General features: G+C 34.8%; 2 protein-coding genes and 2 pseudogenes across 3 annotated transcripts; 3 read left to right on the forward strand and 1 right to left on the reverse strand.

The window, feature by feature from the left end:
• The first annotated feature begins 471 nt into the window (after positions 1-471).
• On the forward strand, positions 472-2255 carry LOC148253273 (SKP1-like protein 1B). Its single transcript, XM_088223213.1, has 2 exons — positions 472-920; positions 1752-2255. Exons 1-2 carry the CDS (start codon positions 567-569, stop codon positions 1923-1925), a joined length of 528 nt encoding a protein of 175 aa, XP_088079339.1. The 5' UTR covers positions 472-566; the 3' UTR covers positions 1926-2255.
• Positions 2056-4993, forward strand: LOC110819071 (glycerate dehydrogenase HPR, peroxisomal-like; annotated as a pseudogene). The gene is made up of 7 exons (XR_015821735.1): positions 2056-2183; positions 3065-3146; positions 3472-3609; positions 3857-3931; positions 4020-4127; positions 4218-4295; positions 4536-4993. The product of XR_015821735.1 is annotated as a glycerate dehydrogenase HPR, peroxisomal-like (transcript).
• A 798-nt stretch (positions 4994-5791) lies between these two features.
• On the forward strand, positions 5792-7660 carry LOC110819027 (SKP1-like protein 1A). The gene is made up of 2 exons (XM_022048108.2): positions 5792-6339; positions 7214-7660. The coding sequence occupies exons 1-2, from the start codon at positions 5989-5991 to the stop codon at positions 7385-7387; spliced, it is 525 nt and encodes a 174-aa protein (XP_021903800.1). The 5' UTR covers positions 5792-5988; the 3' UTR covers positions 7388-7660.
• A 1176-nt stretch (positions 7661-8836) lies between these two features.
• Positions 8837-9853, reverse strand: LOC110819072 (adenylate isopentenyltransferase 5, chloroplastic pseudogene; annotated as a pseudogene).
• Positions 9854-18202: the final 8349 nt, after the last annotated feature.

Raw genomic sequence — 18202 nt, forward strand, 5'->3', positions numbered from 1 at the left:
ATGGGATGTGAGAAAATAAAATTATTTTTATAAAAAATTTTAGTTTACACTTTATCATATTCATTTAATTTATATTTTTATTTGATGAGATAAATTATTAAAAAATAATGTATAACTTTATAAAATATGAAATTAAAGCACTTATATTATAACACAAAGTTATATATATTTATTTTTTGCACATGCATTATCCTTTTTTCACTTGTTTCTTCAATGATATGAAATAATGAATTATTTATTCCACTCGTGATTTGTCATCCTATTTTTTTATTTTAAATTGCAAAATTAAATGCCGAAAAAAAAAAAATAATCTGTCGGTTTGGAAGAACCAAAAAAACAAAAAAAAAAAAAAAAAAAAGCCCAAAGGCCAAAAAAACAAAAACGCTGCCGTTCTGGGATGCAAAGACAGCGAAGAACACGGTCTTCTTGTGCTCCGCCTCGTTATGACGTATAAATATCTTCTCCGGTCGTTTTCCCTTCCCCCCCCCCCCCCCCCCCCCCCACAGTTCTAGAGTCTTCTCTGCTTAGGGTTTTGTCGTCGAATCAGAGAAAACGAGATTGCAGCAATGACAGCGACGGAGAAGAAGATAACGTTGAAGACCTTGGAAGGCGAGGTTTTCGAGGTGGACGAAGCGGTAGCCCTGATGTCGCAGACCATAAAGCACATGATCGAGGATGGCTGCGCCGACAACGCGATCCCCGTTCCCAACGTCAGTGCTAGAATCCTTTCGAAGGTTCTGGACTACTGCAAGAAGCACGTGGAGGCCGCCGCCGCTGCCGCTGCCGCCGCCGCCGCTGCATCGACCGACGGAGTCACCGTCGATAAGGCCATCTCTGCCCCTGAGATGGAGGCCGAGCTTAAGGCCTGGGACGCTGATTTTGTTAAGATTGATCCGGCCACGCTCTTGGATATCATCATGGTACATTCAGTTACCCATCCCTCCTTTTCACCTTTTCTTCTGATACTCTTACATATTTCTTTATGTTATCCATTACGTTTTTCTATGGTTGTGTCAATTACTGGGGAAGCTTTTATGTTTAATTATTTGGTTCCTTGGTTGAGAATGCGGCATTGTCCAGTATCTTGGGTTTTTCTATCGGATCTTCTTTCTTTTGATTTAGGTTTTTTGTTTAGTTATTTGCGTAATTTGATTTGTTTAAATTATTCTTCAATCTCTTTTTTCCTGGATTTTCCTTGGATTAACCTCTACCTAAATCCACACATTCTCTCCTTTTTTTTTTTGTCTGTTTCTCCTATTTGTTTATACCAATTATGTTTGGGCTTATGATGAATAGTGCAATCTGTGATGAGTTATAATAGTTCTAGCTCATTTTGAGAAAAGATCTTGCTCATAGATTGTCAGGTTTTGTCTTTGGATTCCTGTCTTGCTGCATAGAAGCTGATTAATGGAGTAAGAGAATAATTAATTGGGTGTTTGGCGGATGTTGGTTTTAGCCCAATTCTGATAATTTAAGTAGGTTTTGTATATCTTGATTCTTGTCTTGTTTCAAGTTGTTTCCTACCGTGGTTATTTGTTCGAATACATTTGTTCAAGTGGCATTTAGGCAATCACCTAATGCATGTACCAATAACCAAAGATGCAATAGCACATCGAATGCGAATAGATAGGTTGTTTCTGATATTAATACGTGCTCTTGATTGCAGGCGATTTATAAAAAGAACCTAAAGATAGCAGATTTTGCTTTGAATATTTACTCTTTCGTCTAACCTTAAGTGGATATTATGTCAGGCTGCAAACTATCTGAACATCAAGGAGCTGCTGAAGTTTACTTGCCAAACTGTGGCTGACATGATCAAGGGAAAAACCTCAGAGGAGATCCGTAAGGCTCTCAACATCAAGAATGACTTTGCTCCGGTGGAAGAAGAGGCAGCGGGAAGGGAGAGTCTGTGGGCATTTGAGTGACAGAGAAGTGTCGCTGCAATGCCTGTAAGTTAATGTTGATATTGTGATGTGGGTGCAGAGGATGTTAGCTTTCTAGCTGAGAGAATTGACTTATATTCCTCTGGGATTGATTTTCATTTTCCTTCTACAGTACTATGCGATTACTCTAGGTATAATAAAGGTTCATGTCTAAAGATTACAACTTTAATGGGTGATTCTCCATGCTGGAGAGCCGACCCAAGTCAGTTTTTTAGTTTGGAGGCAGTATGGAGATTATGGGTGGGTTCCATAACAACTCTTATTTGACATTTCATCATATAAAATGAAAAAAAAAAATCAAATTTGCATTTATTTTGCAACTTCTTTACTTTCCACAGCAAGTTTGTTTCACAAAATGTCTGTTGCAACTTTAGTTTCACCTGTTAGAATTGCTAGGTTTAATCTCTTCGAAATGCTGGAAATAAAACTTTGGCATTATAAGTGAAGATGCATGCATGTTTCCCTCTCAGTCCATTTTGCTCTGTGGAATAGAAAATTCAAATCATCTTCTTGTTTGCTTGAATGGAATAAATATTATAAATTCCTTACTACAAAGAAATCTAACCAACGCATTCTTAAAGGACTAAATTGGAAGTAAATTTTATTTGGTTGAGTTGAGATTTGAGACTCCATATCACGTAAAAAACTTAGGCGGTGTTTGGTTGGAGTTTTTCGTTACAGCTTAGGTGGTGGTAGAGTATTTTGCAACTGATAAGAAAAATTAAAAGTGTTTTTTTGAGTAAAACTAAAGTTAAAATTTGTTTTTAACATATATAAATAAGGAAACATGTTTTACATATTTTTTTAAAATTGAATTTTCTTTGCTTCAAGAAAAACAAAGAAAATCCTCCCCCGACAAATATTTTAAAATTCGTTTAATTTTATTAAAGAAAGGAGTGTTCGGTTAATTTAAATCTAACTGTTGAATGTATTGAATTTAATTAATTGAATTAATACTTATTGATAAACTTTTCTATCTTAGTGTTATTTAATGACAGAAGAACTATCAATATAAAGGAAGAAGTTTATGTTACTTAAACTTTATCAAACTATTCAATATGTTACCATATTAGATATGGTTCATAATCTAGTTTTCCCACTTGATCAATTTCATGTTGTAGATTCGTGAGGAACTTGCTTAAAGGGCAGACAGTTGGTGTTATTGGAGCTGGTTGTATTGGATCTGCATACATTAGAATGATGGTAAGGATTTCTCATTGAATTTTATCAGAAATTCTCCAGATTTTTTCATTTGAATGTAACTTTCTTCAACTATTTTTGTGTTTAAAGGGTATAAAAAGGAAATTTCTGATGTGTAAAAGTTATAAAAATTCTTTGATTACCCATTAAGAATTCATTCTGATTCCTTTCAACTATCAAGCCTGTTGGTCTTTTCTCATTTCCTTGCTTAGTTCATTGCTCGCATGTTGACATGTTGAGGGTTTCAAAATGAACTTAATTTACTATGATTTTACGCGCTTGGAAAAGTTTGTTACAGGTATTTAATAGCCAATTTGTTTAACTCCAGTAATTTATAGTTCCAAAGATGGAATAAAAATTTCCAGCGCAAACAGCTTGCGGTGAGTTCTTGAAGGCAAATGGCGAACAGGTGGTTACTTGGAAATGAGCAGCAAGCATGGATGAGGTGCTCTGAGAGGCAGACGTGGTGAGAATCTCTTTTCTGAAAAGTTTTGTTAGTAGAAATTCATGATATTTCAATAATCATGTGATATTTGTATAGTAATAATAATGTAATCAATTTAATAATGAGAACATACAAAATGTATAACCCAACTCAAATTTACCATTTCATAAAAAAAGTGAAATCTTTTCTATAATAAGTCAAATGTGTGTTAAAGTTGGGTTTGATTTTGTTAATAAAGTAATTTATTTGTTATTAATGTTTTTCATAGATAAGTCTTCACCCGGTTTTGGATAAAACCACTTATCATGTGGTGAACAAAGAAAGGCTTGTGATGATGAAGAAGGTAATTCTGAATGAGATGAAAATCTTTTTGTTTGTTTGTTTTTTTTTTCTTTCCTTAAGAATGCTTTGCCTAATGTATGAAAATGTAGGAAGCAGTTCTTGTGAACTGCAGTAGAGGTCCAGTAATTGATGAAGCAGCTCTTGTAGAACATTTGAAGCAAAACCCAATGTTTTGAATTGGTCTCGATGTTTTCGAGGTAACTCTTTACTCATCCATTTCCATGACATACAAATTAAAAACCAATTAAGTGAATAAGAAAATCAATTTTGTTATCTTCTTGTTTCAGGAAGAACCTTACATGAAACCTGGACTTGCTGAGATGAAGAATGCCATTGTTGTGCCTCACATTGCTTTAGCTTCGAAGGTAAAACAAGCAACAGTGGTTGAATCTAATTAATTGATCAGTGTGAGTATCTATTGAGGGTAGATTCATGTATTGATTCTTTCTGCAGTAGACCCGTGAGGGAATGGCAACACTAGCAGCTCTAAATGTCCTGTTTTGAATCTATATTAAAAATTCACCATAAACAAGTTTAATTGCTTGTTTTTTTCTTGATGGGCTGATTGAATCATAACTGTCATTTTATATGTTTCTGAATTACAGGGAAAGGTTAAAGGATACCCAATATGGGGTGATCCGAACTGGGTTGAACCATTCTTGAATGAGAATGCTCCACCTCCTGCTTGCTTTTCCTAGCATTGGCAATGCAAAAGCCTTGGACAATAATTAACAAACCATGCTTCTGAATCTGATAAAAATGCTCTAGTTTTTCCAGTCTTCTCTATTTGTTTTTTATTTGTCTAATTCAATCGCCTTATCGATCTAGGTTTTTCGTTGTTGTGTCAAGATTCTTCTCTGTTCCCAAATTATAAGCTTAGATTGATTGATCATAACACTGGCTGCATGAAGCTTCTTTCTGATAAGAATTAATAATATAGTGTATGTATATCAGCTAATGAAATCTGGGTCTGAGTGTCCTTGCTATTTATCAACTAAATGATCCTTGCATGTATTCTCAAATGAAATATATATGTACAATTAGAATTTAAAATATGATTTAACTGGGCATCATACTGTTCTTGGAGTTAAACCATTCCCTTTCTGGAGAAGTCATCGATCTGATAGGAATTTTAGATATCATAAGCAAAAGAAAAGTTAATCATCAACCAGTTATGAGTAATAATTATACATGACATAACAAATTTAATGACATAATTTTTAGGTGTATAATTTTATTACTACTCTTAACTATTTTACTTTAACAATTAATGAATATAAAGCCATCATTATTTCAGGCAATTGATTGCAATTTAAGAATAACAGAAGTTAATAATCTGCTAAATATAAATAGTTTATTATTAAGTTGTAAATGATGTGGATATGATTATAATACTACTTAATTATTCTATCTTATTTTGTATACTAAATAATTATTTAATGAAATATAATTTTTATTTATTAATAATTAAAATGACCACAACGGGATGTGAGGAAATAAAATTATTTTTATAAAAAGTTTTAGTTTACACTTTATCATATTTATTTAATTTATATTTTTATTTGATGAGATAAATTATTAAAAAATAATGTATAACTTTATAAAATATGAAATTAAAGCACTTATATTATAACACAGAGTTATATTTATTTATTTTTTGCATATGCATTATCCTTTTTTCACTTGTTTCTTCAATGATATGAAATAATGAATTATTTATTCCACTCGTGATTTGTCATCCTATTTTTTTATTTTAAATTGCAAAATTAAATGCCGACATACAAAAAATGAATAAGAGAAAAATAATACATAATTTGTCAGTCTCGAAGATTCTAAAGAAAAAATAAAAACCCAAATGCCAAAAAAAAAAAAAAAAACCGTAAAGAAACGCTGCCGTTCTGGGACGCAAAGACAGCGAAGAATCCGGTTTTCTGGTGCTCCGCCGCGTTATGACATATAAATATCTTCTTCGGTCGTTTCCCCTTCCCCCACAGTTCTAGAGTCTTCACTGGTTAGGGTTTTGTCATCGATTCAAAGAAAAACGAGACCGAGAAGGGGATGGCAGCAATGACAACGACGGAGAAGAAGATAACGTTGAAGAGCTTGGATGGCGAGATTTTCGAGGTGGACGAAGCGGTAGCCCTGATGTCGCAGACCATAAAGCACATGATTGAGGATGGCTGCGCCGACAACGCGATCCCCGTTCCCAACGTCAGTGCTAGAATCCTTTCGAAGGTCCTAGAATACTGCAAGAAGCACGTGGAGGCCGCCGCTGCTGCCGCTGCTGCATCGACCGACATGGCCACCGTCGATAAGGCCATCTCTACCCCTGAGAAGGAGGCCGAGCTTAAGGCCTGGGACGCTGATTTCGTTAAGGTTGACCAGAGCACGCTCTTTGACCTCATCCTGGTACACGAAGTTACCCATGTCTCCTTCTTTTCACCTTTTGTTCTGATTCTTTTACCTCGTTCTTTATGTTTTTCATTACCTTTTTCTACGGTTATGTCAATTACTTGGGTGCTTTTATGTTTTCTTCTTTGGTTCTTTGGTTGAGAATGCTGCATTGTCCAGTAGCTTAGGTTTTTTTATCGGATATTTTTTCTTTTGATTTAGGGTTTTTGTATAGTTAATTGCGTAGTTTGATTTTTCTAATTAGTTCTTCGATCTCTTTTTCATGAATTTTACTTGGATTAACTTCTATCTGGATCCACACAATTTCTCTTTTCTTTGTCTGTTTGTCCTATTTGTTTGTACCAATTTATGTTCGCGATTATGATTAATAGTGCAATTTTTTTATGAGGTTATAAAAGTTCTAGCACATTTTGGGAAAAGATCTTGCTCATAGATTGTCAGGTTTTGTCTACGGATTCCTGTTTTGCCGCATAGAAGCTGATTAATGGAGTAAGAGAATACTTAATTGGGTTTTTGATGGAGGTTGGCTTTAGCCCAGTTCTGATCATTTAAGCAGGTTTTGTATGTCTTGATTAATGTGTTGTTTCAAATTGATTCCTGCCGTGGTTATTTGTTGGAATACATTCGTTCAAGTGGCAATCACCTAATGCACTTAACAATAACCAACAATGCAATAGAGCATCAAATGCGAATAGATAGGTTGTCTCTGATATTAATATATGTTGTTGATTGTAGGAGATTTATAAAAACGGATCTAAAAATAGCAGATTGACACCCTGCATCTTCCTCTCAAGTTGGTAAAAAAATACAGATTTTGGTTTGAATATTTACTCATTTATCTAACCTTAAGGGGGGTATTATGTTATTGCAGGCTGCAAACTATCTGAACATCAAGGGGCTGCTGGATCTTACTTGCCAGACTGTGGCTGACATGATCAAGGGAAAGACTCCAGAGGAGATTCGTAAGACTTTCAACATCAAGAATGACTTCACTCAAGAGGAGGAAGAGGAGGTGAGAAGGGAGAATCAGTGGGCATTTGAGTGACATAGAACTGTCGCTGCAATGCCTGCAAGTAAATGTTGATATTGTGATGGGGGTGCAGAGGATGTTAGCTATCTAGCTGAGAGAGTTGACTTTTATTACTATGTGATTACTCTAGGTATAATAAGGTTTCATGTTTAAAGATTACAACATTAATGGGTGATTCTCCGTGCTGGAGAGCAGACCCAAGTCAGATTTTCAGTTTGAAGGTAGTATGGAGATTATGATTGGATTTCATATAAAATGAAAAAAAAAAAAAAATCAAATTGGCATTTATTTTGAAACTTTTTTACTTTCCACAGCAAGTTTGATTCACAAAATGTCTGTTGCAACTTTAGTTTCACATGTTAGAATTGCTAGGTTTAATCCAGTTGAAATGCTGGATTGGCATGATAAATGAAGATGCATACATGTTCTCCTCTCATTCCTTTTTGCTCCATGGAGTAGAAAAGTAAGATCATCTTCTTTTTGCTTGAACGGAAGGAGAAACACTGGAATTTATTCTCTCTCTAACTTATTTCTCTGTAATCTAAGTTTAACATTTAATATTGACCAATCTATATAATAGATGATTATAGTTCATATTTATTACTAACAGGGCTTTCTTGCTGAAATTCCAAAGAAAAATTCTTGAGAATTCAGTTGTAAGTATTACAGATTCTTTATTATAAAGAAAGCTAATGGGACACATTCTTATAGGGATTAAATTGAAAGTAAATTTTATTTCGTCGAATTGATAGTAAGTTTTCTCAGATTATTTTTACACAAAATTTCTTTATTTTTAAAAATATTAAAATTTTATTAATATTTGATAGTTTTAGTTTTTTTTTTTTTAAATGCTTATCAAATAATCTTTAACTGTATTTTAAAATTTTATTTAATTTTATTAAACAAAGAAACACATTCGACTAATCTAAATCAATTGTTGAATATATTAAATTTAATTAGTTGAATGAATACTCTGTTGATATAATTTTATATCTTAACTGATTAATATAAAAGAAGAAGTTTATGTTGTATAAACTTTACGAAACTATTTAATATTAACGTCGTATTAGACATAATTTAGTAAAATTATTAGAAATTATATTATAATTATTATGTAATTTATTAGAAAAATATATATTTTTTCTTATTATTTATGAAAATGTACTTTTTCATAATCACAACGCACTTTATAATAAATTTCAATTGGTGGCACCACTCCGATCACTTCTTAGGGTCTCATTGTGATTAATATAAAGGAAGGAAGAAGTTCATATTGCTTAAACTTTATGAAACTATTCAACATTAAGGCCATGTTGAATATTGTTTGATGAAATGATCTAAAAGTACATTATAATTGTTCTATAATTTATTAGAAAAATATGCTTCACAATAAATTTCATTATTTATGATTATGAAATTATACTTTTTCATAATCAAGATAAACTTTGTAATAAATTTCATTTGGTTGCAGGACCCTGGTCACTTCTTACGGTCTTCAGAGAAATTGGTCAATGATAGTGGCGGCAGGTTTCATCACGAGGTTCTCCCAAGCTTCACTGGCTTCGTCTCCTTCCTTGAGAAACACCTGTGTCGCATCAATCCGATGAAACTCTAGATTCCCTGGCTTGTAAAGCCCTTTAATTTTCTGCGACTGTTGGTTGGCCAAAATGCAAGTGTTGTCTTTAATGGCGGAAATGGATTTCTCGAGCAATCTCATCCGACCCATCTTGCTCAATTGGGATTCTTCTCTGAAGTACTGATCCAATTCTGGAACGCCAATTGCTCGCCGGACTCCGTAAGAGTAATCTCTCGTAGTCGGATCAAATACTGTTCGAACTTCGTCAAGACCATCTTGTCAACTCGTTTTGACAGAAATGAATGAACCACCGGCATCGACACGTCAACCCACAAGAAGCAACACTCACATCTTAAACGGAAATCCGGACATTCATTCACCAATGCTTTGATGTAGGAGTTGGAGTCGCCGGCGATGATCGGGAGGCGATCACTTTTGGTGGTAGAGTCAACAGTAGGCGGGACAAAATCTTGGAAGTCGGCAATGGAAAAGGTGGCACTTGGGTCGAGTACGCCGAGCAGATGGTGAAAGACGCCGCGACGTTCTTCTTCAGTGACCTTGTTGGTGACAATGTCGAGGCCTTTGTAGAGTTGGATCTTGTCGGAGTTGATTATCTCGGCCGGGAAGCGGGTGGCGAGGTCAATGGCGAGACGGGACTTGCCGCTGCCTGTGGTGCCCATCACGAACACAACCTTTTCTTTCTTGTGGAAGATTGGGACGTCCGTGGTCAACCCGGTTCCTTGGAACTTCACAGTAGGTTTCACGGCGGACATACACAACTCTATAGTTGGTAGGTATATATCTCCCTGAACATTTCACAGAAATAATTCATAGTAAGCAACGAATCTTAATTGTATACATGCACTGGCAGAATTACAGGAGCTCGGGGAGCAATTGCCGTTATCTCCTCCCATATATATATATATATATATATATATTATATCCCCTATAAATATGTATTAATCATTTTAATATCAGTTTACGGAATATTTTATGTAAGAAATATAAAACTCCTTAAAAACATAAAATATATTTTATATATATGCATATAAATATCAGTTAAATTTAAACAATATAAAATTTTTATGCAAACAGATAATACTCTCATAGAAGATTTGATGAATTGAATTCAAGTTTTTTCTCTACGTAAATTTTAAAGAAAAGCAATATAAGTTTTAATGGATGGAGTAGTTTACCTTGAGAAAAGTATGCGGTGAGTTGCAAGAGAAGAAGAAAATGAGTGTTTTCTTAAATGCGAGTGAGAGAGAGATGTGATTTTTTGATGAGTTTAAGAGGGAGATGCTTACATCTATTTATACAGCTACAAGATGTGTGTGTGTGTGTGTGTGAGAAGGGGAGAATGTGTATTGGTGATATCCGAAAAGAGAAAGAAGAAAGAGGAGATACTGGAAATCCAGTATGGTTTATGTATGTGAGGAAAGGGTTCATCTCTTGGGTTAAATTTGGTAGAATTATTATGAAAAGAATCCACACTTGGGAAGAATTATTATGACAAAGTTCATACTTATATACACTACTCCATATGTAGATAGATACATACTCCTTTACTAGTTATATGTATTACCTAAACTTGACCTATGAAAAATAAAAATATCAAACTTATCTTAGATTTGAGATAAGTTTAGAAAAATATTATATATTTTAACTTATTACAAAATTTTGTACTAAAATTAAATAATTTCATTTTAAATTATATTAAAATATTTAATATATTAATATTAACAATTAAATGAAAATATTTGAACTTGGAGAGGCATCGTGAATAAAAGAACAAACTTGATATCGAGAGAAGAACAAAAAAGAGTTTTCGATGATGAAATATTTATTTGACCTAATTTTTTTTTTTTTAATTTATCATATTAATATATATTTTTATTTTTAAAATATTTAAAAAAATGCTAAATAAGGTAACTAAACTATATTTGTTCAATTTTGATTAAAAACTAAAACAGATTTGAGGGCCGGCCAAATTGGAATTTTGATAAATTAAGAATTTAGTTTATATCACATCCACATGGCAAGAAAATGCCACGTCATGATCTGATACATATGACTTGGCAGTAGGATCTTAACGGGAGCTAAAAATGTTTTGTATTTATTAAAGTAGCAATCATATTTTTGTTATTATTATTACTAGATTTCTATCCTATCTTATAATTTTTACTAAAATATTCAATTAATTACATATTTTTAATGTAATCAAAAGTTTTAATTAATCTTTTTTTAAATAACTTGTAAAGCAATTGTCGTAGTTTAATTTTTTAATCTTTTTTTAATTTATTTTGGCCTCTCGCAAAGGGGGTTGGGCTTAAAAAAAAGCAGTCCCAGTTTTTCTGCCAAAACGGTACCGTTTTAATCAAATAAAACGTTGCCCTTTCTTTCAACAATAGAGAAAGCGGGGAGGGTGAGGTTGAGTTTGGGTTGCTTCTTTTTTGTAGGAAATAGAGAACAAGTGGAAGCACGTTAAGCATTCGATTTGAATAAGGCGTTGCGTGCAGGTTCCTTCATGGCATAAATTGAAAAGATAGTAGAGAGATGCGGCTTCAAGAAAGGAGAAGCTGGAGGTAGGTGGTGGCATGTTCCAACTGAAGAATGGCACAAAGAATGGAGGATGAGTTAGGTGATGAAATCGGCTATAAAACTCAAGCCGACAGGTTTTAGAGGAGAAAATAGAGGGCTGCGCACTGGTTTTTAGAGGATAAAAAAAAGAGAGTAACAGAGCAAGAAATTAAAGGAGGAAGAAAGAACTAAGTTAAAGAGTTATCCAAAATTTAAAAAAAAAAAAAAAAAAAAAAAAAAAAAAAAAAAAAAAAAGGATAATGGAGTCGAGAGAGATAAGTTAGGAAGAGAAACAAAAAATGGTTATGATGGTGGAACAGGATTAAGGGCAGTGGCTTTGTTAAATCTGTTGCTTAAATTTAATTAGAGACTTAGTCTTCATCTTTAATCTGGGGACTTTTTAGTTCTTTTATATCTGTGCTTCTTCTTTGAATATGGTAAACAAAAAGTTTGATTTTGATTTTGAATGCTATGGAAAATACTGTACAGAATTTGCTGAACTGCTCCAAGTGAGATTATGAAAAACAATGTAAATAATGGTTTTCATTTAAATGTTGTGATTCTGATTTGATATGAACATTTCAAACTTTGGTGTTGTGAATGGCTGGCTGACAGTATGAATATGATAATTTAGGTAGGTGTTTATTGTGTTATGATTATGATAATAAAGTTTAAAATTTTGACATATAAATCTTGAAATGAAAAATTGTTTACATCGAACATCGATTTTTAAAAATGTATATGTTTAAACTCACTTTTGTTAAATATAAAATCACATTATTAATCAAATGAATTTTTTAAAAAAGTAGAAAGAATGTAATTGTTGTAACGATAAATTTTGACACATTTAAATGCTACAAATCATGATTTGAAATTTGTTAGGTCATCTGATATTATGCCATGAATCATGATTTGGAAATGATCTCACTTCCAGTACAATTTTCTTAATTATTTGCATACATAGTTTAGGGACTCGTTGTGGAACCATTTCACCCACCGTTTCAAGGTTGGTGCATTTTATTTAAATTCTTGTCACGTGATTGCGTGTAAACTCTGAATAATTATTGAGGGACAAAACAAAATTTATCCTAATAATTTTGTGTTATTAAAAATATAATTACTCAAAATCTATACTTTAAGATTTGCATCTTAGAGTTTATTTTTGTGTCCGGATTTAACGAGTACCATGCAAAAAATTATGTCGGTTGAATTATTTAAAGTAGAGTGTAACATTTGGATCTTGTCCTCATGCACAAACTCGAAGTGATCCGTAAAACTTGAATGAACTAACATTAGATGGGGAAAGAGTTTGTCTTTACAAATTAAGAAGTATCTATTATTACTTCGAATACTAAATTTGTTTTTTGTTTTTCATAAAATGGTCCATTTCTAGGATAATTTTTAAAAATTATGAAAGAATAACTTGTTAATTTACTAATCATTCTTGCATTTGGTGAATTATATTAAAATTCTTCAATGAGAATAGTGTTCCAATTTTGATTTTCTAAAAGAATTTTGATAATGATCATCTTTATCTACATTTTTGCATCCATTTTATTTTTTAAAGGAAATTCTAATATTTGATTATATATTTATTGATAAATAACAAGCTTTTGATCAGAACCGAGATCACTCGTTCAAGAAAGAATTGACAGTTAATTTCAAAATCTTCCAAAATCCATCACAGTCTTTCAAGAAAAAGAGGAAACTAAATCTCAAGCTTTTAAAGTAAGATACATCCACAATTAAGAGGTTTCTATAAAGGAATAATATATCTGCACTATTATTATTATAATCTTCCTAATTATAATTTTATTCTTATTCTAATATTTTATTTGATTTTCTATGTAAGTTATGTAATTAATTTAGAAGATTTATTTTTTTACATTTTACTTTACATATAACTATAATATATGCAAGTTATGCAATTAATTTGGAAGATTTATCTAGAATTTGGTTATAATCATTCTCAACTCAAGTCAAAGCGATAAAATAGAAATTTTATTTTTCAATAAGTGAAGTGTTCTTTATCCTTCTAATTGAGTGAGAAATTGGGTCAACTTATCAAGATAATCTTGTAATATTTTCTCAGTCATTTTATCTTTTTAATTACTTAGTTCTTATCAGTTATGGATAACGTGTAACGGCCCCGAAATTTTAAAGAGAAATGTATATATAAGAAAAATTCTGAATGCGGAAGCAGAATAAAAATTTTGATTAATATCTCTTTCACAATAATCCAAATGTACTAAACGTATGAAAGAATAAACTACATAAAGTAAATACTAGAGATGAATGTTATAAATAAAACTATGAAATCTTTAGACATCTACTCGCCGTCTTCCTGCGGGACAGGTTCGGGAACCAAGTCTTCCTGATCTGAAATGGTTAAGTAATGAATGAGTTACACTAGTTCAATAAAGACATCACACTATCTCACTGTCACAGAAGTAGAGGTTGGTAGAAAACAAAAACGACCAATTGAGCATAATTTATAACAAACTCATTTATCAATAATAAAAACTTTTACTGTCCACTTACTTCGGTGAGATTCATGAAAACGACTTATAAGAAACAATAACATCATAAACATCATAAGATCATGCACACTCTGTAACATAACACATATAATACTTTTGTATTTCAATTATCAGGCAACAATTTTTCTCTTTTATCAGCCTACTAGTATCCATGGGGATCCATAGGGGGTCCCCACTACACGTGAACCAGTCACATTAATAACTTAATTCTAGGGTCGTCCCCATATCCCGTCCGGTATGAGCATCAAAACCATAAACCTCAATACCCCGTCCGGTATGAAGGTGAAACGGGCCGCCCCCATACCCCGTCCGGTATGGGTGCCAAAACACATAAAGTCTCCATACCCCGTCCGATATGAGAGACCACGTTCCCGGTAGGGTTCCCTATGGATCTGGTCCGTCCACAATCTCTCAGGATATCTAGTTAGGCTATCGACATTATCCATTTATCAATTCACATACATTTTTTCATTTTTCTTAGTCTCAATTATCCAATCAAACATAAACACGTAAACTAGTAATGGACACCAAACAAGGCAACACAACATCGGGTTCACAATAATTCAAATCATAATAAATGAAACCGTGATTCATGCATACAAAACTATAGAATAAACACATCAGGTACCATACTGCATTTAAAACTGTAAAATAAATCAAACAACAACTGACTGAAAAACACATCAGATTCGGGCTCCATTAGCAACCTTAATTAATTATACATATCTATTAATTCATAACATACCATTTTATCATTTATTAAGCTTTAATGTCGTAATAGAAAATAGGATAAGTGATCCTTACTTGTTCTGGAGTCTGAAATTGGGTTCTCACTGCGCCTATGGGTAGTCCCTATATTTCTTGAATTTTTCTCCAGAAACTGAAACACACTTTCGGTACTTGCACATGTCCCCAAAAAATTCCAAATTAGACCTGGGGCCCTTTCGGCCAATTTCAGAATTTCGGCACGACGGCTCCGCCGTGCTCTGGCGACGGCGCCAACGCCCACGGTGGTGATCCGCCTCGGGTTGGCCATTTTCGGCTAAACTTGTATTGGTTCCTGTGATTAAACACCCCTATGGCCCTCGATGGGCAAAACAATTCCAGAAAATCGAGACTTACTGGCGGTGAAACTCTCGGGTACGGCGGCTCCTACGGCGCTAGTTACGATTCGGTGTTTTGCTCCGGTCAACCTATAGAGAAAAGGACAATAGTCACAGTGGTATAAAAATTACATCGAACGGGAAATGGGAAGGGCCTCATCGGAGATAAAAATTGAGGAAACTAGCGACGACACCGTTGGACTTCGGCGGTATTTTTCGACTAATCAGTTGGTGGTTTGGCTCTAATTTGGCCACAGGGAGGTTCGGCATCAAAAAACGAGCCAAGAGGAGAAATTTTACCTCGTTTTGGAGGTCAAAAAGTCTTCTGGTGCGGCGGCGAGTGGCGGCGGCCGGTTCCTTCAGTGGCTGGGTCATATTCTCTGGCGAGGGTTCTAGCGACTAGGGTTTGGGGTTGGGTGTGGATGCGATTATTTATAATCCTCCTCTTTTAATCTGAACCGTCCATTATGATTTAATCTGGGTCGTCCGATCGTGATTAAATTAGAAATAAATCTGGACCATCCATTGCGATACGATCTGGGCCGTCCGTGCACGCAGGAATGGATCTGGACCGTCCGATCGCGCGCACGCGGATCGCCCACGTGTCTCCGTCCCGCGTGGTTCCCGCATCAGCGTCCCTGCCACGCGACGTGTCCTGGTTGAAATTGATTTTGGAAAAAATGGGTGAAAATTTGGATTATGGGAGTGGTTTTAAAAAGAAAATCGAAAATCGGGGGTCAAAACGCAATTTAAAAAAATAGTGCCACATCAACAGCCACGGAAGCAGCCCGGTCAGCAGCCCCGGCCAACCAAGACACGCTACGTGGTAGGGACGCTGACGTGGGAAGCCACGCGAGACGGAGACGCGTGGGTGATCCGTGTGCGCGCGATCGGACGACCTAGATCCGTTCCTGCGCGCACGGACAGCCCAGATCAAAGGTGCGCGTGGACTGTCCAAATCTCACGCGTACCATGGGCGTGAGATCTGGGTTGTTTTCTGGAATTTTTTGGCCCACCGTGGACCCTAGGGGTGTTTTATCACAGGAACCAATACAAGTTTGGCCGAATTCGGCCGAAAACGGCCAACCCGAGGCGGATCGCCGCCGGAGCACGGCAGAACCGCCGTGCCAGAATTCTAAAATTGGCCGAAAGGGCCCTGGGTCTGATTTGGGATTTTTGGGGACATGTGCAGGTACTGGAAGTGTGTTTCAGTTTCTGAAAAAAAATTCATGAAATCTATGGACTGCCCGTAGGCGCAGTGAGAACCTGATTTCAGACTCCGAAACAAGTAAGGATCACTCACCATATTTTCTATTACGGCATTAAAGCTTAATAAATAATAAAATGGTATGTTATGAATTAATATATATGTATAATTAATTAAGGTTGCTAATGGAGCCTAAATCTGATGTATTTTTCGGTCAGTTATTGTTTGATTTATTTTACAGTTTTAAATACAGTATGGTGCCTGATGTGTTTATTCTATAGTTTCATATGCATGAATCACGGTTCCATTTATTATGGTTTGAATTATTGTGAACCCGATGCTGTGTTGCCTTGTTTAGTGTCCATTACTGGTTTACGTGTTTATGTTTGATTAGATAATTGAGAATAAGAAAAATGGAAAAAGATATGTGAATTGATAAATGGATAATGTCGACAGCCTAACTAGATATCCTGGGAGATGGTGGACGGACCAGATCCATAGGGAACCCTATCAGGAACGTGGTCTCTCATATCAAACGAGGTATGGAGACTTTATGTGTTTTGGCGCCCATACCGGACGTGGTATGGGGACGGTCCGTTTCACTCTCATAACGGACGGGGTATTGAGGTTTATGGTTTTGGCACCCATACCGAACGGGGTATGGGGACGGCCCTGGAATTAAGTTATTAATGTGAATGGTTCACGTATAGCGGGGACCCCCTATGGAACCCCATGGATACTAGTAGGCTGATAAAAGAAAAAATTTGTTGCCTGATGATTGAGATACAAAAGTATGATATGTGTTATGTTACAGAGTGTGCATGATCTTATGATGTTTATGATGTTATTGTTTCTCATAAGTTGTTTTCATGAATCTCACTAAGGTAAAGGGACAGTAAAGGTTTTTATTATTGATAAATGAGTTTGTTATAAATTATACTCCATTGGTTGTTTTTATTTTCTACCAACCTTTACTTCTGTGACAGTAAGATAGTGTGATGTCTTTACTGGGCTAGTGTAGCTCATTCCTTACTTAACCATTTCAGATTAGGAAGACTTGGTTCTAGAGCCTGTTCTGCAGGAAGACGGCGAATAAAAGCATAAGAATTTATTAGTTTTCCTTATAGTATTCATTCATAGTATTTCCTTTAGTTAGTTTATTCTTTCATACGTTTAACTCGTTTTGGTTATTGTGTAAGGGATGTTAATCATAATCTATTTTATTTCGCTTTCGCACTCATAGATTCATAAAAACAACTTATGAGAAACAATAACATCATAAACATCATAAGATCATGCACACTCTGTAATATAACACATATCATACTTTTGTATATCAATCATCACGCAACAAATTTCCTCTTTTATCAGCCTATTAGTATCCATGGGGATCCATAGGGGGTCCCCACTACACGTGAACCATTCATATTAATAACTTAATTCCAGGGCCGTCCCCATATCCCGTCCGGTATGAGCGTCAAAACCATAAACCTCAATACCCCGTCCGGTATTAGGGTAAAACGGGCCGTCCCCATACCCCATCCGGTATGGGCGCCAAAATACATAAAGTCTCCATCCCCCGTTCGATATGAGAGACCACGTTCCCGGTAGGGTTCCCTATAGATCCGATCCGTCCACAATCTCCCAAGATATCTAGTTAGGCTGTCGACATTATCCATTTATCAATTCATATACCTTTTTCTATTTTTCTTAGTCTCAATTATCCAATCAAACATAAACATGTAAACTAGTAATGGACACCAAACAAGGCAACACAACATTGGGTTCACAATAATTCAAACCATAATAAATGAAATCGTGATT

Source organism: Carica papaya, chromosome 6 (genome assembly GCF_054855325.1).
Source record: "Carica papaya isolate Zhongbai chromosome 6, ASM5485532v1, whole genome shotgun sequence".
Lineage (NCBI taxonomy): Eukaryota > Viridiplantae > Streptophyta > Magnoliopsida > Brassicales > Caricaceae > Carica > Carica papaya.

Bases quoted from the DNA above. Each gene is read 5' to 3' on its own strand.
- LOC148253273 (XM_088223213.1), top strand. From the start codon at position 567: ATGACAGCGACGGAGAAGAAGATAACGTTGAAGACCTTGGAAGGCGAG. The intron at 921-1,751 runs GTACATTCAGTT...ATATTATGTCAG, and splicing joins CGCTCTTGGATATCATCATG to GCTGCAAACTATCTGAACAT.
- LOC110819027 (XM_022048108.2), top strand. From the start codon at position 5,989: ATGGCAGCAATGACAACGACGGAGAAGAAGATAACGTTGAAGAGCTTG. The intron at 6,340-7,213 runs GTACACGAAGTT...ATGTTATTGCAG, and splicing joins CGCTCTTTGACCTCATCCTG to GCTGCAAACTATCTGAACAT.